General features: G+C 40.9%; 2 protein-coding genes across 2 annotated transcripts in view; one reads left to right on the forward strand and one right to left on the reverse strand.

Moving 5' to 3' along the window:
• Positions 1–271: 271 nt before the first annotated feature.
• On the forward strand, positions 272–15,600 carry Pax9 (paired box 9). The gene is made up of 4 exons (XM_042677889.1): positions 272–431; positions 1,160–1,786; positions 4,580–4,722; positions 14,799–15,600. The coding sequence occupies exons 1-4, from the start codon at positions 428–430 to the stop codon at positions 15,051–15,053; spliced, it is 1,029 nt and encodes a 342-aa protein (XP_042533823.1). The 5' UTR covers positions 272–427; the 3' UTR covers positions 15,054–15,600.
• Positions 15,601–18,747: 3,147 nt separating this feature from the next.
• Slc25a21 (solute carrier family 25 member 21) overlaps positions 18,748–25,037 on the reverse strand; it is a 543,123-nt gene continuing 536,833 nt past the window's right edge. The window contains exons 10-12 of the mRNA XM_042677900.1: positions 23,750–23,931; positions 22,805–22,857; positions 18,748–19,328 (exon numbers count right to left, since the gene is read on the reverse strand). Coding sequence (XP_042533834.1) covers positions 19,267–19,328; positions 22,805–22,857; positions 23,750–23,931 — 297 coding nt within the window. The 3' untranslated portion in view covers positions 18,748–19,266. The remainder of the gene's footprint in view (positions 19,329–22,804; positions 22,858–23,749; positions 23,932–25,037) is intronic.

Here is a 25,037-nt window from a genome sequence, read left to right on the forward strand (position 1 = left end):
GAGAAGATGTCAAACACCTCTGTTCCTTGCATTTAGTCACCCAGGTGAGCAGCCAAGCCCGCAGAAGACAGCGGAAGGAGTTTCCCGGACTGCGCTGTCACTCACCCATCCGAAGCAATCAGCACGCAGCTTGCTCTCGGGCCCGCCTCTTTAGGGGCGTGTCCCTAGTGAGTGATAGACGGAGCCGCCCGGCCCAGCTCAGCCCAGCCCACGTTGCTGCTTAGATTGAAATGCAGAACTCAAACCTCTTTCATCGGGGCACAGACTTCCTTTTACTCCTTCCTTTTACGCTCTTGCCGCCTCCTCCTGGGGAGAAGCTGAGGCACCCGCCGCCCAGAGCCGCGACAGGCCGGGCCAGGGAGATCGTGAGAAAACTTTCTTCCAGGGGGTGCGGCACTGGGGCCCGGTGGGTGACCGGCTCGGAGCAATGGGTGAGTGGCGGCGGGGGACGCTGTCAGACCGAGCGGGGCGGGAGGGAGCGGGCGGGCGGCGAGGGCGGGAGGGAGGGCGGGAGGGAGGGCGCGCGCGCGCGGGCGCACACACCGCGCTATTGACTTTGCTGGTGTTCTACAAGTTGTTCGAACACGCCGAGGGTCAGCGGCGCGCAGCGGTGCACCGTGGCTGCTGCTCGGTGCCATTTTCCTGGGTTTTAAGGGTAGGGAGCCGTGGCACCGGGGATTCCCGCAGTCCCGGTGGCAGTCCCCCCGTCTCGTTTCCCACGCGCTCCTTCAGGCCCACAAAACCTGGGGCACCAACTCCCCAACACCCCCCCTGAGCCTCCCCTAGACTCCGTCTAACGGCGCCGGTCTGTCTCCAGGAGCGGCGCTGGGGATGAGGTCGGTGCCGGGGAGCGGCGGCCCCAGGACCTTAGAGCCAAGCCGGCGAGGGGCGGCGCGTTCTGGCGTCCAGACCGACTCCCCCGTCTGCTTCGGAGACTCTCGAACCTTCGGAGGTGCCAAGCAGAACTGAGGGAGGAGGTCGGGCCGCAGCTGGTCCGGGGGTCGCTCGGCGATGTTCGGAGCCGCTTCGTGCTGCAGACAGCCCGGGTGGTGCGTGCGGGGCGGGCACGCCGGGCGCCCCCGCAGCGTCGTGCCCGGGGGCCGGCGGCTGTCCCTAGCAGCGGGTGCGCGTCTCCGCGCGCCGTGTGTCCCTTTTGCAGAGCCAGCCTTCGGGGAGGTGAACCAACTGGGAGGAGTGTTCGTGAACGGAAGGCCGCTGCCCAACGCCATCCGGCTTCGCATCGTGGAGCTAGCCCAGCTGGGCATCCGACCGTGTGACATCAGCCGCCAGCTCCGCGTCTCGCACGGCTGCGTCAGCAAGATCCTGGCGCGCTACAACGAAACGGGTTCGATCTTGCCCGGAGCCATCGGGGGCAGTAAGCCCCGGGTCACCACCCCCACCGTGGTCAAACACATCCGGACCTACAAGCAGAGGGACCCCGGCATCTTCGCCTGGGAGATCCGGGACCGCCTGCTGGCCGACGGCGTGTGCGACAAATACAACGTGCCCTCGGTGAGCTCCATTAGCCGCATCCTGCGCAACAAGATCGGCAACTTGGCCCAGCAGAGCCATTACGACTCCTACAAGCAGCACCAGCCGGCGCCGCAGCCCGCGCTGCCCTACAACCACATCTACTCGTACCCCAGTCCCATCACCGCGGCGGCCGCCAAGGTGCCCACGCCGCCGGGGGTGCCCGCCATCCCGGGCTCTGTGGCCATGCCTCGCACCTGGCCCTCCTCGCACTCGGTCACCGACATCCTGGGCATCCGCTCCATCACCGACCAAGGTAAGGACTCGGGATGCGCCCCGCCGGCTGCCCACGCCCTGCTCCCACCCCCCATCCCCTGGCCGAGACCCCCGTATCTTGGGCCCCTAACTGATGTCTAGCCCACCACCTGAAGCTTTTACGTTGGGAAACGTGAGGAGTCGTCCCAGGGGGGTGTCCTGATCTCATTAAGTTGAAACTCATGCGCCTCGTTTCCTCGCCACCCACAGTCTCCTGCCTCATCTCAGACTACCAGACCCGTAACATCCCCCATCCCCAACACATGGTTCGCATTTTCCACCCTCCCCCGCCCCTCGCCCAGCGCCGCCGGCCGCAGCCCGGCTCGCTCCCGGGCGGAGCGCGGCCCCGCAGACGCGGGGCGCAGCCCCGGAGACCGGAGCCGGCTTGGGGCTGGCTGTGGGTTGCAGAAGCCACGGTGGGGAACTGGTTTAGGGATCAGATGCCTCGGCCAAGAGCCCCCCGCGCACGCTGTGGAAATTGTAGTATTCGACTCGGATTCTGGCAATCAGGGCAAATTTGCTCAGGCAGGAAGTTCAAATGTCACCTAATTGGTTTCATTCTTATGCTTCACTTCATTTTCCTCGGAAACGGAGGTCCCGGTTACTACTAGTAACTTGTGTGTAACTTATTCATTTCTCTCTCTCTCCCTCTCTCCCTCCCTCCCTCTCTCTCCTCTCTCTCTCTCTCTCTCTCTCTCTCTCTCTCTCTCTCTCACACACACACACACACACACACACACACACCAGGACATCATTGCCACTGCAATGAATAAGACATATGTTTGTTATCCTTTTCTGCTGTTTTGTTTCCGAAAGGGAGGGGTCATGGATCGAGTACCCTCTCCCTTGCTTTCGTGTCACCCCCTCTCCAACCTTGTGGGGGTCCCGTGGGGTTCTGAGCATCTTTCCCGCTTCCGCAAGAGATACACGTTGGTTTTCTTTTTACTGCGTTGTTAAAGACGAAACTAAAAAGATGGTAGCTTCTTTGTCGATAAGGAGAAAAGAACGTCCAAACGCTATAGACACCGAACTTAAGTCATACAGAAATAAGAGAATCTACCTCCTTAAATCCCAAGTATAAAGTTTAAAAAGTGCAGAGGAAAAATTAAATAGGAAAGAGAGAAATAGTTTCTTTAATTATTTCCTGCCTTTTGCAGTTGCCACAACATTGGCACAATGACTTTTTTTTTTAAGCAATTGGAGCAGGGTCTTGATTTCTCATCTTCTGGTTTTCTCACCGAGTTTACAAGAGCCCAGTTTTGTCTTATTTGGAGCTAGTCGGACTTTAGTTGGAGAGAGTTTGCCCTTGATTTATAGGATAAACTGACCTCGTTGACATTTAAAGGAAGCCCCTGTTCATGGGAAAGTGTGAGATCAGCAGAAATGGGGGCTCACAGGGGGATCTCAATTTCTTAAGATAACTTCAGGCTTGTGCCCACCGACTGTCTTTTGTCTGGGAAGGCAAAGAGAGTCAGACCCAAACGTGGTTTCCTGGTGCAAAAAAATAGGAGCACAATCTATTTCTTTGGAGTAGGAGGCATCGTGAAAATAAGGTTGACAGAGTTGAAAAAACTTTTCTTCCCCAGGGATCCTGAAGTCAGAACAAATGTCAGTTGGGGCAGTGTTGGGTTGTGGAAAAGATCAACTCTATATTGTAGATATTTGTTGATTGTGGATGTTAACCCTAAACAATCTGGTTTCTGGAAAATCTGTAAATATAAAAAGATAATTTCTGCAAAACAGTCACCCTCTTGAAGCACAGTATGAGATGAAAGTGTTTAAAATAAAGATAAAGTAGTGTTGTCAAACTTTCACCACTAGAATCCAGAAACAAAAATACATAACTTGTTTTCTAGCATCTCCTCTTTAAAATTATACAAGGCCAATTTCAAAATGTACAAGCATAGGTATTGTGGGCCATCATCTTACACTGTAATTTTCTTTGCTTCTCCAAGAACAGAGAAGGTAACAGATGGTTATACTCCCTTTCTTAACACCGAATTCTATGTTTATTGCCTTCACCTTTTATTTTTCTCTTTTTTACCAAAAACTGTCTCAGTAACGGTGCCACTTCAAATTCACTCATTGACATTTACAATAGCAATCAGAGGATTAAAAAATAATGTTCACAGAACTTTCTAGATTTAATGTGCGGGGGAAGTCTTGTGTGCAAACAAATCAGAGATCTATGCACATGTATTTTGCAAGTTTATCACAGACATCCCTTAGTTATTTGTTTGCAAAGGACTTGGCAGGTTCTTCTGCCCTATTGATATAAGTATAGATCCCACAGTGCTGGGAGGGTTTTCTCTGGATGTGTCTGATGTCTGGGGACCCATTCTAGAGTCAGAAGGCTTCTTCCTGCCCTAGTCCTAGAACCCTGTCACTCTGTTGAGCCGGTTCTGGATTAGTATTGGAGAATTGGAAGGTGGGCACACAACTTCACCAGGTTCCTTCTTAGATTCAGAAAAGTTCTCAGGTTTCTTTTACTTTCCCCTGGGGTTCCAGAAAGGGAGTTTGGGGGGTGGGGGAAAGGCTGATTGAAAAAGAAAACATAAAAATCCTGTCTTTCAGCCGGCCTGGCTGAAACTGCTCTCTCGGAGGCCTACTCTTAGGCGAGGGAAACCCCACTAGGCCCTCAGCTGGAAAGAGAAGGGAGCCTTGCTGGGCCCCGCGCCCCTGCAGGGCCCGGAGCAAGGAGCCTTGGAGCTCTCCTGTCATGGGTTCGGGTCCTGTCGCCAGACAAGGACTCACGGGTTAGGCCCTCAGCCTGAAGTTTTCTCTCCCTTGGCAGGAGTGAGCGACAGCTCCCCCTACCACAGTCCCAAGGTGGAGGAGTGGAGCACCCTGGGCCGCAACAACTTCCCCGCCAGCGCCCAGCACGCAGTGAACGGGCTGGAAAAGGGAGCCTTGGAGCAGGAAGCCAAGTACGGCCAGGTGAGGCGGCCAGGCCTGGCCAAGTGGCCCAGGTGGCGGCACGGGTGGAGGGTATGGGACACACACCGTCCTTTTTGACCCTGAGTGGAGAGACAAGCTCAGGCTGGAGACCCTGAGCTTGATCCTCAGTGGCTGCGAGTCAGGACCGAGGCTTCTGCCTCCACGGGAACAGTGGAGGCCTGGACTCCACCCGGGGCCCCCTCTACCCCGAGCGCTCAACGGGGGCGCGCGCGGCCTGGAGGGCTGTGATCCCCAGGCTCAGTCCTGGGCATGGCCCACGGATCTGTGAGGATGATCCCTTTCCCCTGTACCCTACGGGGTTGGAATTCCCTAGGCAGCCGAGAGGCCCGGGGAATCTCCGGGACCTGCTCAGCCAGCGGCCCCGCAAGCCCGGAGTCCCGCAGCCGGGTGGGACCCCAGGACCACGGCACTTCGGCCGGTGTCCCACGCTGGCTCCCAGCGACTAGCTAGGCTTGTATGTTGGGAAGGAAACAAACAACCAGATATAAACGTAAGAAAGCTACTATTCTCCCCTCCCTCCCCCCCATTAAAGGTCACGTCGCTGTCTCCCAAGGGAGGTTAGTGAGAAAACCTCAAATTATACGGACTGGCTGTGACCGTTTAATTTTTCTCTACCCTCCGTCCCTCCCCTCCTGCTTTCCAAAAGAAAAGTTCAAACACTCGTGTGAAAGGCTAGGCAACCACCACCACCAAACCCCGAGTCGGAGTCGAAACCCATCAGTATGGCTAGAGTCATGAGTTCAGAACTCTCAAAAACCGGACTTGAAGGCAGCAGCGTAGATTCCCCGAATAGACTTGGGTAGGTTGGTCATGTTCTCAGTCTTCAAACTCCAATTCCAAAGCCTCAGTACACTTCCATTTTTATGATGTCTTAAACTTGCAACGTTTCTTTAATATGTCCAAATCAGCTTAGTAAAATTAAGTCGAATTTATTATTCATTGGGGAAAAAAAAATCTTAGTCGTTATTTTCCCTAATAAATCTTATTTTCCACTTCCCTTTCCCCTCTTAGATTTTGTTGAAGCAGAGTTACAATGGGTATAAGTAGCCATTGCACCACAAATGAAAACACCAAATCTATTTCTACTGTCAAGAATGCTAATGAGATAGTCTGTCAAGTTTGTCATTTTCTTTCACAAAGGGGCTTGCCTGTAATTCACTGCTCACAGAGTGAGGCAGCTTTGTAAAATGGCCAGGAACACCCAGCTTTTGGCAACCCTACTTCTCTAGCAAGCTATTTCATTTTGAAAGTCCATTTCTTCATCCTCAAAATAAGCATGTGATAGACCCAACCTCAAGGGGTCTTCCAAGGATTCAGCGAGACAATGCAACCAGATGGCACAAAGTAAGTGTTCATTAAATATTACCTCAGGTGATGATAGGGAGTTAGAAATTGACTTTTAAAAAACAAGCTGTCTTCATAAGAATATGCTTTGTTTAGATAGCTCATAGTTTCAAAAAAAAGCAAAAAGCCATTTTGTGATGAACAATGCTATCTATAAAGCCCTGGGTGGAGGAACAAGCATTTACTAGGTGCTTTTTATTATAGCTCCTTATCCCTTGGAATAAGAATTCCCCTGTGTAATTGAGAGACCCAGCTTGTCAACAACAACAAAAGGAAAAAAACCTCGTTATTTTAATTTTTACCTTCTCAATGTAGCAGTGAAGCTCTTTAGAAATAGTTAATTTATAATACATTTTCAAAACAAACTGACAATTTGTTTCAATTCAAAAGTTAAATCAGTTTGAAATAATCTACTCTATGGGTTCTGAACATTATAAAATCCATTGGATTTATACATTGTATAAGTCATTGAAGTAGCATTGTAGTAAAAATCAGTAATTAAGAAAAATGAATGGCCAAATCAACATTGCTGTACATAATTAGAATAAGTTTTTCCCCTGAATGACAAATACTCATATCAAACTAATATTTCAAAAGTTCTTACTTGCAGTATGCTATTCTGTATTGCAATAGGTAGATAATGCGAATGTCATAAAATGTCAAAAAAAGTTGCAAAGCCTGGCAACTTTCTCAGAACAATATACTGCTTAATCTGAAGATATGCTAATGAAACAGGTTGTGTCAGTTGTTGAGCACGTAAAAAAAACTTTAGTGATTGAGGCTAAGATTATATATTAATAGTTGCTCATAATGCAAAGATAAAGTATGTAGCATATTTGTGCATTCTCTTGCTAGTTAGTATTCGAGGCTGTTCTAACTTTAGAGGTTATTTTTTGAAATAGCATCAGCATACGCCAACCAAAAAATAAACTCAGGTAGTATTTACCCCTCATTAAAGCTTGACAGTCTTTGAGAAAGAAAAACTGAAAAAAAACGAATCCCTTTCATACTTGCAGGGCACTTACTGTTGATATTAAATAGGTTGATATTGTCATAGCAGTTTCATTTTCATAAGTAAAATGAGGGAATTGAGAATTTAAAATTATAGAGCTTAGGGCATATTTTCTAGGAAGACACTTGTAAAATTATCAAAAGACTTGACTTACTGATACTATTGATTATCTTAATTTAGAGTTTCTATTTTTGGCCTCAACAAAAGATGCCTGATTCTTAGCAACTAGAGCTATTTCAGCTACAGTCTTATACTTTTGTTTTTGTAAAATAACTTAGAATATTCATATTTGTCTTACATTAATATTACACTCTAATTGATATATGTAATGTTATTCAGAAGGTTTTGCTGTCTAAGTCAGAGTGAGAAATTATTTATTTATTGTAGCACATTTCAACCCATATTTAATATTGGGCAAGAAATCTTTAACCTCATATAATTCTGAAGGCAATAATGATATCTGGCTCCTAATGGCTCTTTAAAGCATAAAAACTCTGTTGAATACAATCAAATGGAAAAATAACACTAAGTAGAGAAACATGGAGATTCGAATATATTTGCCCTTTTACATGGAATTTAGTGAATTAATACTTTTTTAGTTCATATACAAATATATAAAACTTTGAAAACTTTTCTACAAATAGACCTACTTTCTCACAAAATTTCGAATATCTGGTGCTCTAATCAGAACAATAGATTTATGAGTTTTCAGTATTGATATTTGAGTTTGCAAATACTTAGCAATTTTAATGTAACATTAGGTACAAATGAATATGTCAGAAAAAGAGAATGATTTATAAGTTCTTGAAAAGTTTGGAATCAAACAAGTTGTAAAAATAGTTGAAAGATACAGAAATTCTCCTGAAGCATTTACTTGTACATTGTTTAAAGCCAAGATTCTTTGTCAGAAGCCTGAGTATAATTTTCTCATGTATCATTTAAAAACCTACCTGTTTTTGTAAACTTGCTGTTAACACGAAGGCAGAAATGAAGTTGCATTGAATGTTAACAGAGTTAACTTTTGTTGACTAATTTACAGTTTTATAGAGAATGAAATTTTGGGCAAATTCTAAGTCTTTGAAATTTATAATTTTATCTGTCATGAAAAGCTTTCTTTTATCTGATTAACCGCAAGCCAGTAGTTGTTTAAAACACAATGGATAATTATATAGCAGTAAAATCTGTCAGATAAAATAGCAAGAAAAGTTAACTTAAAAATTCCAAGTTCAAAATAACTAGAAGAGAAGATTCTGAATGTTCTCACTACAAGTAAATGAATTAATGTTTGAAGCATTTGCTGGGCTAAATGATTTGATCTTTACAGAAGGTATGCATGTACAGAAACATCATACTGTACCCCATAAACATGTACAATTGTTATGTGTCAATGAAATTCAAATAAAACTTGAAAAATAAAAACTTAAGGTTTCATTCACACAGTAACATTCTAGAAATACAATTTACTGGGGACACCAGATGGACACATGTAGTTCTACAGTATGATAATGAAATAGCATTAAGATCATTTGGGATAAGTGTTGAGGCCATTTTTATAAGTATCAATTCATTGCATCAGATTTGTTTTACTAGGTTATTATTGAATGAAGAAAAAGTGATTTCAGTCAGGAAAGTAATTCAGAAAGTGTGCAAAAAAGAAAAACTCGTTTATTTTCAGATTTGAAATTTGTTTTTTTGTGATACCAAGATTAAATTCTAGGTGAAGTACATCCCTGTGGGGAGATCTGTTTTATCATAAAGCCAAGGTAAACTCATTTATTAAAAGAGAAAGACCTGGTAGATTTGATGAGTAGATGACAGACGGTGTGTAGAGAATCTGACACTGTTGTTTGCATTTTCAAGACAGAAAAAGTTCAGTAGACAATTCCTAGAATTGGAAAAATAGCCTATAACCTCTAATTGCCAGACAGTGGTCAGACCAGTTTTTCTCTTCTTCGTGATCACAAATGTTTGAATACTAATGTATTTCCATTTTCTTGGAGGGAAAGGAATAAATGGAACAATCTTAAATCAAAGAGTGAAATGGCTGAGGTTAGAACTTTATTTACATTTTCTAACAGCTTTCTTCATTTTGCTTGCGTAAGTATAATGCTTGTTCTGTGATAAAGGGTGTCTGGCCTTTTTGTTTTGTTCTTAAAGCAAGAGTATGCCATCTTTTGCTTTACAAACCTACTTGAGCTCATGGAATGCCTGTGTGTCCCATTTTGTGAAGACTCATGATGATTAAGACAAGTCCCTCTCCTCAAAACAGTTTCTAGGGACTGGGAAGGTGGCTCAGTGGTAGAGCGCTTGCCTTGCGTGCCTGAGGCCCTGGGTTCGATTCCTCAGCACCACATAAGAAAAAAAGAAAAAAGCCGGAAGTGGCACTGTGGCTCAAGTGGTAGAGTGCTAGCCTTGAGCTGAGGAGCTGAGGGACAGCGCCCAGGCCCAGAGTTCAGGCTGCACGACTGGACCCCAAAAACCAAAACAACAAAAACAGTTTCTAATCTAGTTCTCTTATAATACACCACTACAGCATTTCAAAATACTCATTTCTTCTTCTTTCTCTTCCTCCTCCTCCTCCTCCTCCCCCCCCTCCTTCTTTTTTGGTGCTGTATTTGGGGCTTAAATTCAGGGCCTGGCACTGTCTCTGAGCCTTTTGATCAATGCTAGCACTCTCGCATCTGAGCTACAGCTTTTTTTGGGGTGTGTGTGGGGGGGTAGTTAATTGGACATCAGAGTTTCCTAGACATTCCTGCCTGGGCTGGCCATGATTCTCAGGTCTCAGCTTTCTGAGTAGCTAGGATTACAGGTGCCTGGCAAGGTATATATATATATATATATATAATTTAAACTGGCAAATGGACTACTTTTTTCTTTTAACATTTCTAGAAGAAATGAAAGGAAATTGTATACTTCATTCTTCTTAAAACACCTTTAACTGGCAATACATTACATCTTATTTCTAAGTAATCTCACTTAACTTCAATGTACCAAAATATTTAAAGAAAACAACTTACTTTCTCTGAGATATACAATTTGATCTGTTTTGCTTTGTATTAGGAAATCTCATTCTGAAAGTGAGCTAGGAGATAGTTCAGTACATGGAGAAGTACAGTGCATTAGAGGGGACAATACATATGGCGTTCCTGGAAGATCTACATGAAAAAAGGAGTTGATGGATTGAAGTCTTATTTATGAAATATTTAGGTAAAGTCATTTTCAAAAATGAGATTTCCATTACATGCCCATTGCTAGGGTTTCATTTGAAAAATTTGTTTACTCTTCCCTGGGGAGTCCATATGTCGGGTGATTTATAAATCATATTTACAATCCAATTAAATAGAGCAATTTAGCATGTTTGCTCCCACTATATTTATGGTGTGCATTTGGTAGTCTCTACTCTGCCTAACTAGCTTTTCAGATTAATTACATGCTCTTCACTGAAAATGCTAAACAGATTTGGGAAGTTTAAGTCATGTACTCTTTTACTGGAAAGAATAAACAAACATCAATGCTACCTGTAGTTGTTTTCCTTTGCGGTGGAAAATTTTACTCTTTCAGTGATTGCTTCATAAATAACAATTACTTTACTCAGTAGAGATTTATTTCTTTTACTAATGTCAAGTTTCAAAATTAATAGTGAGAAAATTGATGTTTATTTCACCACTGGAGGTGGCTGAAGGCAAGTCCATTTTGAAGCACATTTGTTCCTGCTTGCTTATTCCTGTTTCATAATATCTAAATCTGAACTTCCAAAGTAAAATGAAAAATTAAGACAAAATTCTTCCACACAAATCTAGGTCATTACTTAACCTGAGGGTAAATTGAGAGCTGTTTTTCCTACTAAGGTTAAAGATTTCTGTTTTTATTTTTTAAAAGCAAACCTTTTAGCATCTCCTTAATTTTTTTTGTTGTTAAGATCAAGTCACCTTTTTCTGAGTTTTTCTTCCTATGCTTTCTTCAGTGGAGGCAGGATTGTACCACTAAATTAACACTAAATATATAATGTGGATTTTGTAGAACTTGTACAAATCTAATACACTGATAATAATATAAAACAGGTTTGATACTTAAAGAAATTGGGCAAGCTGGGTGCTGGTGGCTCATGCCTGTAATCCTAGCTACTTAGGAGATCTGAGAATCACGGTTCAAAGGCAGCGAAGGCAGCAAAGTCTGTGAGACTCATCTTCAATTAACCATCAGAAAACTAGAGTGGTATTGTGGCTCAAAGTGGTAGAGCACTAGCCTTAAGCAAAAGAGCTCAGGGACAGCACCTAGACCCTGAGTTCAAGCCCCATAGTTAACTCACCCCTCCAAAAAAATAAGAACAACTTGGGCAAATGTGGAAAAATTGCTAGTACTTAATTTGTAGTTGATCAATGAAATATAGCTATGCAGTGAGTAAAGCATGTGAAGGTAAGATCTAAAATATAATGTTTGCCGCCTTCTGAGTTTCAGGAGCATTAGCTAAATGAAGAGTCCAATCCAGCATGGCTTCTGGGGGCCATATCCAGGGGTAATGTCTCTGAACAAAAGAAATGGGTCCATAGATACAGCAATAGAAAAGCTAGCACCCTAAGATAAAGAGGAACAGCAAGGAAGAGGAAACGCAAGAGCAAAGGTGTAAGGAGAGAAAGGGAAGATGACAAAGCAAGAATTTTATTATTTTATTATCTTAAAGCAGTTGTACAAAGGGATTTTTAATTCAACATGTTGGTTTATGAATATACCTTGATCAATGTCCATTTTGGATGATAGACAACATATGAATGAAAAAGATTAACTAGAAAAAATGTAGCTGTAATATATTAGAACTCAACAACAGATACTTCCTATTAGCTCCTCTAGATGTTCAGCTAGGTAATTGTTTTGTCATAAATATTCAATCTTTTAACATTAAGTATTTGTAGAATGTTGAGTCAAAGTTTGTTTGTTTTTTTGTCAGTTGTGGGTCTTGAACTCTGGGCCAGGGTGCTATCCCTGCGCTCTTCAGCTCAAGGCGAGCGCTCTACTGCTTGAGCCACAGTGCCACTTCCATAGTCAAAGTTTTTATCATTACATTTTTTGTGTGTGCTGGAGATTGATCTCAGGGCATTTGTTATGTCAAGCATGTGCTCTATTCCCAGACTTTAACATTATTGTTTTATTTTTCTGGGTACACATTGGCATCAATAGCATTAAATAACAACTCTGGGGACAAGGTAAATACAGATGTGATTACTTTATTGGAATAATCCCATTCCAGACTAATTTCTCAGAGAGTTTTGGAAAAATTCTGTGTAAAAGTGATTAGAACTGTAAACCTTATGAAAACCTATAGATTTCTCTGCAGTTTGATAGCTAGGATCTAACAAATGAGAATTGGATTATAGAGAAGACTCTTTTTACTAGATGTTGTCTTAAACTTGCTCTAGATTAAATTGTGGTTGTCTTCTACCTATTCAGGAAAGGAAAATGACATGCTATAGAAGGAACCTCATTGGACAGGGCTGCTAAGTTCTTTGAAACATGGCCATCAAACTGCCAATTGGCTTGGGGCAAATGGATAGATTCCTTCATCTATATCCTTGTGTAAAAAAAGAGGATAAGATTTCATTTATTCAACAGTGAATGCAATAGTGTTTTTATAAATGATGCTGTACTACAGTGTTTGAGGCCCCTGAAAATATGTTTTAATTTCAGCTGAGTGCACTAGGACACACCTACAAGCTCAGCACTAGAGGAAGCAAGAAGGTGGTGAGTTCAAGGCCAGCTTGGGCTCTATAGAAATACATTGTCTCAAGAAAGAAAAGTTAATTCAGTGTGAACATTGCAATTTATTTGTAATAATTTATCTTTGAAGTTGTGATAGACCCAACAGCATATAATGAGCTACAATTCACTATCCTTCATAATTTTATAAAGCATGTTGGATATTTCTTGGTGCCTGGGACACAGGAGATACTTCAGAAACATGTTTCCTTTCTCATGAGGTGGGTGTTTTTATAGACCAAAACCCAAAAGTTAACTCCCCGCCCCCCCGCAGAAATCCATGAGAGATGCTTAATCACAGTCATTATATATATTCTACTCCATGTACATATGTCTGCTTAATATTGAGACGCCACCACTGCATTGCTATACATGTGGAAGGGAAAAAAAGAACCAAATCAGTTAGATTAGAAAACAATTCCATGCCTAGCATGTACAAAGCTTTGGGTTCAATCTCCAGCGCACAGGCACACACACACACACACACACACACACACACACACACACACACACACACACACACACACACACACAGAGTCCTAATTCTTTTTTTTTTTTTTTTTTTACAGTCCTGGGGCTTGAACTCAGGGCATGAGCACTCACTCTCCTTGAGCCTCTCTCTGTGCTCAAGGCTAGCACTTTACCACTTAAGCCAAAGCACCACTTCTGGCTTTTTCTGTGTATGTGGTACTGAGGAACTGAACCCAGAGCTTCGTGCATGCTAGGCAATCACTCTACCACTTAGCCAAATTCCCAGCCCCTAATTCTTATTATAGTTGAATTGGACAACGTATCTAACGTATGTCTGATTTATTAAACTTGAAGGATTAAGTCAGGTTCTGTAATACAAGTCTAGTATTTACATTATATTTTCACGAGGAAATACATTGATGTGTCACTACCAGGAAGAAGGATTTACTCTTTTATCTTTAGTATAGAAATAGAAGGGAAAAATTAAGCCACTTGAAGAAGGGTGACTGCTTAGTGCTCATGCCAGAGCAGGATTAGAAATCAGGGTGTTTTGGGTGTTGTTAATGGTAACGATACCAACAATAATTTATCGGACGCCAAGAGAGCACTAGTTTCTAGGCAGGCTTGCTGGCCAGGGCTGCTGTATTTTGTTTGCAAACAAAGATTTTGCATATAAATTCATTGCAAGAGATCTGTCCATTTGGCTTCTAAAAACTCACATCATGAGCTCAAAAATTTGCAAGCAAATCTTCCAATTTTCAACCCCTATATAAGCAATTACTTTGTATTTGGACACTTTCCTTTCTGGCCAACTAAGTTCTGGAGGGAAAAAAAAATACCCCAGATCTTCATTTCAAAAGAAAGGAAAATCAGAAATAAAAACAAAGGAAAACCCTCTTACTAAATAAGTGCCGTTTGACATGTCCTTTGTCCAACAGGCACAAACAATATGATATCGTAAAATGTGGCCCATGTTTTCTTGAATAAAGTTTTGATCACTGTGAGTGGCTAATGCAACGATACATCCTCTGTGCCTTTCTTTATTGGAAATGAAAACTCTACCAACCACAACCATCACAAGGCTCTAACAAAAGAGTCAGATGAACCTCAAGGACTAGGAAAGCTGGCAAGGGCCATGTGCAGAGCTGAACAAATCCTATGAATATTTAATCACCTCGAATTCTGTCCTCACCTAAAAGTATTGTATGGTTTCTAATTGTACGTTCCTCCAAACTGTGGAAAGAAAAAGTTTGCTTGTCAACATTACATTTCAGTATCAAGAATGGGAGTGTTTTAGGTCAATGTAAGAGTATAGCAAATCTAAAAAGCAAACAAACAAAACCCCAAATAAATATCAGAAAGTAGAATCAGAATATCCGTAGCTTGTTCACAGTTTACGCTCTGCTTCTTTTTTAAGCAGCTATGAGATGTTGACTACTGCAGTGTGGCTAATTCCCACCTCTCTTCTTCTTCTCAGGCACCAAATGGTCTCCCAGCTGTGAGCAGTTTTGTGTCAGCATCCAGCATGGCTCCTTACCCTACCCCAGCCCAAGTGTCACCTTACATGACCTACAGTGCTGCTCCTTCCGGTTATGTTGCTGGACATGGGTGGCAACATGCCAGCGGCACCCCTCTGTCCCCGCACAACTGTGACATTCCCGCATCGCTGGCTTTCAAGGGAATGCAGGCAGGCAGAGAAGGTAGTCATTCTGTCACTGCTTCTGCACTCTGATGGGAACTTCGGCCTCCAACAGCTTCACTCCAGTCTCCCTCTCAGCACATCCTCCCTTTCCACCCCCTTCCACCCTCCCACCCTCCTGCCTCCAGAGCTGGCTTTATGGACTCACATCCTTTGTGCTGATGACACTTCTTGCCATAACTTCTTTTCGTGTAGGAAACCAAACATAACTTTAGGATTTAAAAACAAAATCAACATTAAGGGTGGAATGAGACATTTCTGTTGCCCACACACCGTTGTAACGTAGTGAAGAAATCTACACCCCTTAAAGGGCTTATGGAACTTAAAAAAAAAACCAAACTAGTATTTGGTAAAACCACACGTGGATATTTATTCTAAATCACCCTGAACTTTTGAAATGTGCAATTGTTGAGATTTTGTAAAATCAATAAAGAAAAACGCATAGAAAAAAAATGTTACGCTATTATACCCTCTAATCAAATAAGGTAAGCAAGTAAGCCTTAATTCATCATTAGGAAAACCAATCAATAATTTACTTATTTGAGTGATCTTTTGTTTGTTTTTCAGAGATGAGCTATTATGTGTAGACCCCAAGCAATATTTGAACTTAGCTGCTCCTGGTGTTTAAAGTTGGTTCCAAAAGCAATGATGTTTATATGTTCTATTAGTTTGTAAATATGTTCTCTGGAAGGTGTATTTGTGTCTTCACTCCATGGTACTGCACCCTCTTCCACCATAGTCCTTCTCTAGCTTTTTCTTTTTTCTTTTGCAAAAGTGGCTTTCCAGAAACATTTTGGCTGTCGGTGGTAGGCTGCTTGGGCTCTTGGACCTAGACTTGCCCTTAAATTTTATATGTGCAGTGAAATCTTATGAAGGACACTTTCTTGCTACAGCAGAGAATTAAAAAAGAAACAATACACACATCAAAGAAACATAACAGATAAAACAAGCCAGTTTCCCATTTTGTATCCTAATCAGACAACATACATGCCAAGCATATCAAGATAAGAGGGTGGAAAAATATCTGAACAAAGGCTCTAAAAGAAGTCACTTAGACACAAGTTTAATGTGAAATGTTTTTGCAAAGACATTTAAAATGAACTTTATGTTAAGAAAACCACTGTGAAACTAAATTGTACTGTTACTGTTGGCTTACCTGTGTGTTCATCAATCTCAGCCCCAAATTATGTTGTAACTTAAAGAAAACAGAAAGGTCTGCTCTAATGAATGTAACAATGGCTTGCTGTGAAGTTTACTATGTTGTACAGGAACCTGTGTCATGTGTAGGTAAATTGGTATTGGTATTAGAAATACAAATGCTATTTAATTTTAACAAATTCCCTTTACTCATTTCTGCAATTACAGGTCACAGATTAACTGATCAGTCTTTCTAGACCAATTTATTTTCCACTTTAATATTGGTAATAGGGCTGTGGTGTGTGTGCATGTGTGTGTGTATGTGTATGTATGTGTGTGAGCATGTGCATGTCTGTGTGATTATGTGTTGTATTTGAGAATAATTGATTTTCCTGGACAAAATTCTAAAAGTTCTTATCCCTTCTAGTCAGGATGTTTTTCCTTTCTCCACCTGTTTGGCAATAGAAGCTTAAAAATACACTTTCAGAACATTGGTACACTTCGTCTATTGGAAAATTAATATATTGTGGGTTTTTTGGTATTAGTTTTGTGCAATAACTAAATTAGGCACCTCCCTAGGCATGGGTTGAAGATGCATACATTGGGCGATTTGATTTCTTTGTATCTGTGCTGTGCACAGGCTACATAGCAATTTAGTTCCTCCATATAGGTTTCATACCTTCATTTAAAACTCACATAGCTAAATCAGCTGTTTTTTTAATCACTAAGATGTAAACAGTAAGCAAATTTCTGACACATTATGTTTGAGGACCTGCTTTTTTCAAGCAGCAGGTATCTTCTAGAGAGCTTTGAACTGCATTTATTTCTAAAGAAAGTGAAATCCAGTGCTACAAACAGAGGATTATAACTTCAGGAGAAGAATAAGCAGAAGGAGCAGATGAACTCTCAGGGCCATAGTCTTCCTTTGATCTTGCAAAACTCCCATTGACATCTGGAGTTCCCAGTCTGGTGAGAAAATAGACTATAAACCAAATGGAACAAAGACCCAATATTTTGGTGGAGACTTTAAAACCACAGCATACAGGGACTCTCCTACCATCCAGAAAAACTGACTTAAGGTACAGAATTATTCTTTACCAAATGTTTTTAGGTGGCTGTTAGGGGTATTTAAAAAAATACCAGTTGTTGATATGGAAAGAAAACAAATAATGTTATTTTTCGCTATCTAAATTAAGAGATCTCTTATCTTTATTTATAATTCTGTCTGGTTCTTGTATTTAAAAAATCTAATATTAATGATATCAAGTTTTCTTTTCTCTTTTTATTTCTCTTCATAGGTCTCTCCTTAGCAACAGTAAATCCACACGGAGTGATTTTAGGCAGACAACAGAAAACCTAAATCTAATTGGTTATTCAAAGCAAATTACAATTTGAAGCCACTTTTAAACCTATGAGAAGGAAAATGGAATGGGATGGTTTGAGTTTTATACATTATTGTCATTGGTTAATGTTAATGTATTTCCTCTAGTTCTTAGAGGTCAAGTGTTCTTTTTCAACTGGCAAATGAGTCTTCAGAAATCTTCTGCATCTCATTCATACAGAGAGGTTAAAGGTTCAAGTTCATGGTTTCTGGGCACACACACACACACACACACACACACACACACACACACACACACAGTGTTCTTTCTCTCAGGATGCTAGAATGTTACCTGTGAGGACAGAATTTAGTTGTGCAAAACTTGTCTTGGTTCTCTGTTTTTATTGACCCACTTATTGAATATTGGGCTGACATATAAATTAAAAAAATCATGTTGGAAAGGATGTACAATGGAAGGCTGTGTCTGTATATACAGTATGTCAAAAAGCCTTTTATTTTTATACTTTAAATGCTCTAAATTAATAAAAATTAATAATTACCATGTTATCTTTACTTTTTATTTTCAAGATGCTTTTGTGTAATTGTCTCTTAGTAGAAATACCCCACAGTGCAAGTTAAGAGCAGGGGTGTCATCTAGAACATGCAGATACTTTTGTTGACTTCAGCTACTGAAGTAGCATCATTTCAGGATGCAAATATTAAAAAAAAAATGACTTTGGTTATATCAGGACCAAATAGCTACTTTTTAGAGTTCATGTTATCCTAGGAGTCCTTGGAAATGCTAAGCACATGCTTCTATTTTGAAATATTTTTTTTAATCCTACATGTTTTAATACTGTAGACAAAAGACTTCCCACCTGAAGTTGTCACTTGAAATGCAATTCTACCTTACACATTCTTCTTAAGAATGTCCCAGGAAAGTGCTCTGTACATAGGGTTTGGGATACAAATAGACAGCATGAATGAGCCCGAAGGCTGCTTCCAATTTATGGCTTAGTATGCAGATACTGCAGTAACAAAACTTGTCTTCAAAGTGAGCTATGTAAAGGAAAGTAGTTTAATATATTGTATTTTATTTGTAACAAATGACTTCAAATAGCATGATTTAAAAATATCTGCTTTAGGAACCACGTGAAATATGAAGTAGATTTAGGAAAATATAGCTGAGATATATATTATCGCTCAAGAAAACCAGGAGACTTACATGTTAACACAGCGCTCATAAAACCAACTATTCTTAAAAGGTGGTTTTAGTGGATTTTAAAACATTTTCCTTTAGCTCTTTAAATATTATTTATGGAAAAATTAATTATAAAAACTGTTGAAATTTTGATTTATCTCTTTTTATTTGTACCCAGTCTTTCTTGGAAGAATTCTTAAAGGAACTAACCACAGAATATTTTAAAGAATTTCAGCATTTCTAGACCTTTTAGAGAAAAAATATCATTTCAATGAATTTTCACTGTGAATCAGTATAAGAACATATATGACTAAGCCTCTCTATCTTTTGTGAAATAAATCTGATTTCTACCCTATTTAGAATATTCAACTTTCATTCCTTATTGCTCCATATTAATTTTCTGTTCACAGTTTTATGTGTATGATGGCCCAAACGACCATCTAGCGTGTCAGAACAGGCTTTCATTCTGACCTAGCTGTTTTCCCCTTCATAGTTGTATGCCTAGCTTAGCTGACTGGTAGTCTCTGCTCTTCATGGGACCTTGGAGCAAGTCCCCATTTCTCAAGGGGAAAACACTTTCTACGCCATCACCAATTTTTCTGCAGCCACGAGTAGGTGTATTCGTACACCAGCAGCATCACTGCACCACCTAGAAGGGAAAAGAGCAGGTTTACATCACATAGAGTTCCATAGAGTTCCACGCAGCCTATTGGGCAGGGGAATTTGGAAAAACTAGGTTTGGAGTGCTGATATACAGATATAAAAATATTGTGGAAACATTTCAGGGTAAAATCAAGACCATCTTGAGTCTCCAAATACATTTTTTCCTCATGAGTCCTCATGCGTTTCTGTAACTTTCAGCATTTCTCATCAGATTCTTTTCCAAGCACTTTTAATTTTTAAAAGTAAATAAATATAGACAGATTTAGTCATGTAAGGGCATGTGGCTTTCCTGTGACAGAAATCTTCAGATTCTTATGTAGGCAAAGGGTTTGTCTTGTTCACTTTGTGACTTGTATGGCCTTAGTTGCATTTAAGGGAGAACTCTTTAAGAGGGCCCTAATGGGTGAAAGTGCTCCTTGCCCCCTCTATCCCATCCTTATAGCTTTCAAACTGGATTGTAATGGAAAAAAATGCTTTCTGTGTGCTTTTTAAATCTGGTATTGCAAAACCTGGCAAAAGGTTGCAAAGTATTTCATTTATCTGTCTCAGATTATCTGTCTGTCTCTCTATCTATCTATCTATCTATCTATCTATCTATCTATCTATCTATCTATCTATCTATCTATCTTTGAGTATAAAAATTTGGTAATGGAGTTGGGTGGCACAAGATCACCAAACTCTTATGAAGTTTGGAAGGAAAGAACTGTATGAGATGGGCTGAAAAGACATGTGTTATGTGATAAATCAACAGGAATATGGTTCAGGAAAATTAGCACAATGGCTGTTGAATCCCTGGATACTGGGAAAAACCCTTGCATATGGATTATTTTGTGTTCTATATGATACAGCAAATAGCACATGTCTTCTAATTTAGAATAATCTATACTTATCCTTTCATGTTTATCTATGAGAAAAATATTTCAAAACATGGACAAATATCCCATGCATGACTTATGGAAGACTTGGCTGGGCTAGTAGCAGATTGGCTTCTGATAGAAAGAAATAGAACTTGATTTGGATCTTAGTTGTTTTGTGCACATTGCCATATGCTTTTTTTCTTTTGTAATCCACAAGCTGCACATGTTTGTAACCACATACAAAAGATAACTATCTGTGTATAATTTTCATTTTTAACTCATGAAGAACTCTATTAGCTCCTCTCAGCTGGAACTCTGGCAGACAAAAAAAAAAGATGCACTTCAAAGCACCACCAGCGGGTGGTTCATGCTTGGAATCCTAGCAACCAAGGAAGTAGAGATCTGAGGATCAAGGTTCAAAGCCAGCCTGGGCAAGAAAGTCCATGAGATTCTGAACTAGAAAAATGGAAGTGAAGCTGTAGCTGAAAGTGGTAGAGTGTTAGCCTTGAGCAAAAGAGCTCAGGAATAGCACTCAGGGCCTGAGATCAAGCCTCATGATCATCCCTTCCTCCTCCCAAAAGATGCACTAGAGAGGGCTCTTGATATATGTGCGATTACTTTTATGAACTGCTCACAATATAAAGCCAAAATTTTCAGTTTTGGGTTAGTTTTCAGCCTACTGAGTTTAAGAACTACAGACTCTTTCATAGGGAGTATCTGATTAAAGTTGTTACATACATAAGATGGTAGACTTCTCCAGAATGAAGGTTCCTCTTTTCTTTATTTCCTTTTCTCCTCTCCTCTCTTTTCCTTCTTCCCAACCCTTTCTGTTTTCTTCTTTTTATTTTCTTTTTCTTCTCTCTCTCCTCTCCCATCATCCCTCTGCCACCCCCTCCCTTTAATTCCTAAATGGCTTTAAGTCAAATGTCTTATCTTTCAGCTATCTAACATTTGAAATAAATTGGCCAGGTCCTTGAATGAGCCAGTCAGTTTTTCATAATTTTGTGAGACTGGCTGGGAACTTTCCAACAAGTCTTCATTGAGTTCAATACCAAAGAAACTTGGAACACCTCATGCAAAAGCATTCAAAAAACCCCAACCAAACATTTGCAAACCTCTAACAAAACATGGGGTCAGATTATTTAGTAGGGTTGGATTAAGGTTCCAGTGAATTACCATTATAGCTCCACTCTCCCTGGTAATCATCCAGCATAGACCTACTGTGATTTTCTATAACATTAGGTCTTTTAGTAGAGTTTTACTGGGTGGTGCAGGAAAAATATTACATAGAGTACTTGCAGAAATGGGGCAAATTTCTCGATGTTCTTTTTTTTTATTTTATAAAAGGGGCATTGACTAATCAAAGATAGGTCTGAATCTCATATGTGAAGCAAAGTCCTCACTTACATATTTACAATGGTTGGGCTACATGGATTGGGAATGGTGGGTGTGTTTGCTAAATACATAAATGTGTGAACTTTCCCCCTGGCTTCAATCTAGAGATTGTTGTTCTTTATTACTGCATTAAGATTGAAAGGTAAATGTACAGATGAATGCAGGAAGATGTGAGTATTTAAAGGGAGGGGTGGAGAGGAGAGAAGGTTCCAAAGGCTAGCAGGATGTCTAAATAGGGAGTGTGACCTGGCTAAAAAAATATACATGTGGTCGAGAGCATACCTTCATAGTTACTCACAAGGCTGCTTGTAATCCAGGCCTATTTGCCCAAGCGGTTGAGTCTACAGCCCTTATTTTCTTATCTATTTACATAGAGGCTTTCTTTTTTTTTGGTTTTGTTTTATTTTGTTGTTGGTTGGCCTCTGTCCCTCATGGTCTTCTACCATCCAGCTGACATAGGCCAAGACACGTAAGTGGCCAATGTCATCATCCCTTTTTAGCAGTGACTGTGAAGAGAAATGATTTGCTCTTTGTGGAGGCAAGTTCCTTTTCTCTGTTTGAAATGCAGTCAGAAGCAAGACTGACTGGGAGCACAAGGAAAAGTTTTCTTTCCTTTCCTTTCTTTTCTTCTTTTTGTCCATCACGGGGCTTGAACTCAGAGCCTGGGTGCTGTCCCCGAGTTTTCTTGCCTAAGGCTAGCTAGTGCTCTACCACTTTGAAACTCAGCTTCACCTCTTGTTTTTTATGTGGTTATTTGAGAGGTATGATTCTCAAGGCTTTTCCTGCTTGAGCTGGCTTTGGCAATCCTCAGAGCTCAGACTCCTGAGTAGCTGAGATTATAGGCGTGAGTTACCATTGTCAATTTTATCAAGCTGGTTCTTCAGTGAAAATTTTCCTCTTCATCCGGAAGCCACGGAGCCTTGGAGCTCATGCAGATGCCTATGGCTGTGAATCCTCTCCTATTAATTTCAGCTGGGTTTTGACTTCTATCAGCCTCCAGCAAGGTCATAAACGGCACTTACAAACAAAAGTAGAACATTTCTAACAGATGCCTTGAGTATCTTCAATAATCGTACAGCTTTACATTCTCAAGGTTTCTGCTACTCACAGGGTAGTAAACTTTTACTGTGTTGCTGTTAGACACTAATAGCAAAGCAAGAGTTTTAGAATAATCAAGAAGGAAGAGTATAAATAATAAAAGCACAATTACCTGGTCCAAGTCTCATAATCTTGGGAACTAGGCCTTTGTATAAAGCTAAAAACCTATAGCCAAAAGGGGAAAAAAAAGGAGCATTCTTAGTCTGAAAATAAGATGGAGCTAGACCTCAGCTTTATTGAGATGCTGGCTCAGCATTTAAAAAGAAACCATGTGAAGTGACACTCGTCTCCAACCTGACAATATCTGGCTTAGTATTCACTACAGCAAATTGGATGAGGGGAAAGAGTTAATCAATTTTTATTATCCAGGCTACACTGGTCTTATCCAATCAGAAACATGACTTTCATCAGGGAGATGGTTTTTGCTTTCAAGGCAGATTTTGCTTTCAAGACAGCTGTGTATATGGGCAAAATGACTTTTGTAATTGAATTTAAAAGACCACAAACTCAGGCTTCACATTAAGAAATATGATGCAGTTAGATCAAAATAATAAAGTATCACTTGTTTACTTGAGAATAAGATATTGGTTGTGTGTGTGTATGTGTGTGTGGGGGGGATATAAGTAAGGCAGGATCTAAGCCTTAAAAAGAAGAAAAAGGAACATACTTTAAAAATTAAAAAAAAAACTTAATTAGGTGACGTTTTGATTAGGATTACAATCAGAAGAAAATTATTTTCCCACTCAGGTACTAACAGGATATATAATCCATGTAGCATCTTACTCACACTGGCATGTAAAAAGTCAATGTTAGCACGCCAAGGCAAACACGCTGTATAGTGTATGGTCGTGCCTCATGGCACGTTCCTGATGGTGTAGGAACACTTTGCCAGTGTCTCATTCTTGTGTGGCCGTGCAAAATATGTCATGTATTCCACAGGCTTCCTTAGACACACACCCAACTCAGGAAGGCTTACTGGTTCTCATCAAAATAGAAGCACAAGGTGGTTCTAACAATGCTTGAGCCTGGCCTGTGTATTAAAGAAAGAATGTGTTACCCTTCTTCCTTATAGACGGTTGCCATTGTTTTAAAACAGGTTCTGTACTTGATCACTCCAGGAACTGGCTGGGGCCCTTGAATCCTACTTTTGGCAACATCAAAAGGGATGTTAATGATGGAGGCGATGGTCCCTGACAAGAAACCAATCCCAAATCTTCTCAGAAACTCCAAAATCGGATCCTGAAAGAAAAGAAGAAGAAAATAACAGAAGAGGAAGTGGAAGCCCCTAATTGGTTAAACAGTCTAAAGCAATATATATGTAAGCAGAGCGACGCACTCCCCGGCACCCTCCTGTTATTCCAACGGAACACATTAGGAGTTCCTAGGCTGGAACTTGTTTTCTTGACAATCCCATTGGCTATGTTTTTACACATGGTCTAAATTGCTGAAGTACACATTTCCTCACACAGGATTTATAAACACAGTTCATAAAGAAAGACTGGTATGGCATATGGGGATGATTTGTATAATTGGGCTTCACAATGTACTTAGTATTACTGTATCAAAACAGGAGAAATCCAAGCACACTATTAGCTAATTGGCCAGAATATTTTACAAATGACAGCAACTTCCACCATGAAGCCTACTAAAATGCTCATTTGTGTGTGGACCCCCAAATGTTAAATTAAATCAAGGCTACTCTCGGTCTGCTGCTATTCCCCTCCAGGTTTTTTGCATTTATTTTCACGTGTAGCTGATCCACTGTACTGAGAAGTGCTAGCTTCCTGTTATTAACAAACCAACTTGGAGCGGCTGCAAAACAGCCTGTGACATTCTGCGCATTACAAACAGTAGTAAGTCACTGCACTAATTGGCTGAAGAATTTACAACCCATTGTTCTTGAATCTTATTCTTCCTTCTTCATGGCAAAAGAAGAAAAGGAGAGAGAGAAGGGAGGAGGGAAGGAGAAGGAGGAGGAGGAGGAGGAGGAGGAGGAGAGGAGGAGGAGAGAAAGAGAGAGAGAGAGAGAGAAAGGGGGTGTGGGTGTTTCTTCTTTTCTTTTGAACAAAGCCTTCCACATTGGATTTTCCACCCCTCCCCATGCTGCTTTCTGACATCAAAGTATTTAATTAGGTCTTATGTGGGAGTCACTTTCCTTCAGCCTATTTTTGTGCCCAGTGAGCTCACATTATGCTTTGTTATAATGAATTTGCTGGGAAGTTCTCATTATGTCTAGAGCCTAAGTTGTTGCCCTGAAGAGAAGTCATATCATGTATTATGAGCTGCTCACTCTGATCCCCACTTCATCCCTCCTCTGTCTTCCCTTTTGGTTAATGCTTTAGTCA

This window comes from Dipodomys spectabilis, unplaced genomic scaffold, assembly GCF_019054845.1.
Source record: "Dipodomys spectabilis isolate Male_0828 unplaced genomic scaffold, ASM1905484v1 ptg000042l, whole genome shotgun sequence".
NCBI classification, from domain to species: Eukaryota; Metazoa; Chordata; class Mammalia; order Rodentia; family Heteromyidae; genus Dipodomys; species Dipodomys spectabilis.

Coding starts and splice junctions, on each gene's coding strand:
- Pax9 (XM_042677889.1), top strand. Junction 1,787..4,579: donor CCGCTCCATCACCGACCAAG/GTAAGGACTCGG, acceptor CTCCCTTGGCAG/GAGTGAGCGACAGCTCCCCC. Junction 4,723..14,798: donor AGGAAGCCAAGTACGGCCAG/GTGAGGCGGCCA, acceptor TCTTCTTCTCAG/GCACCAAATGGTCTCCCAGC.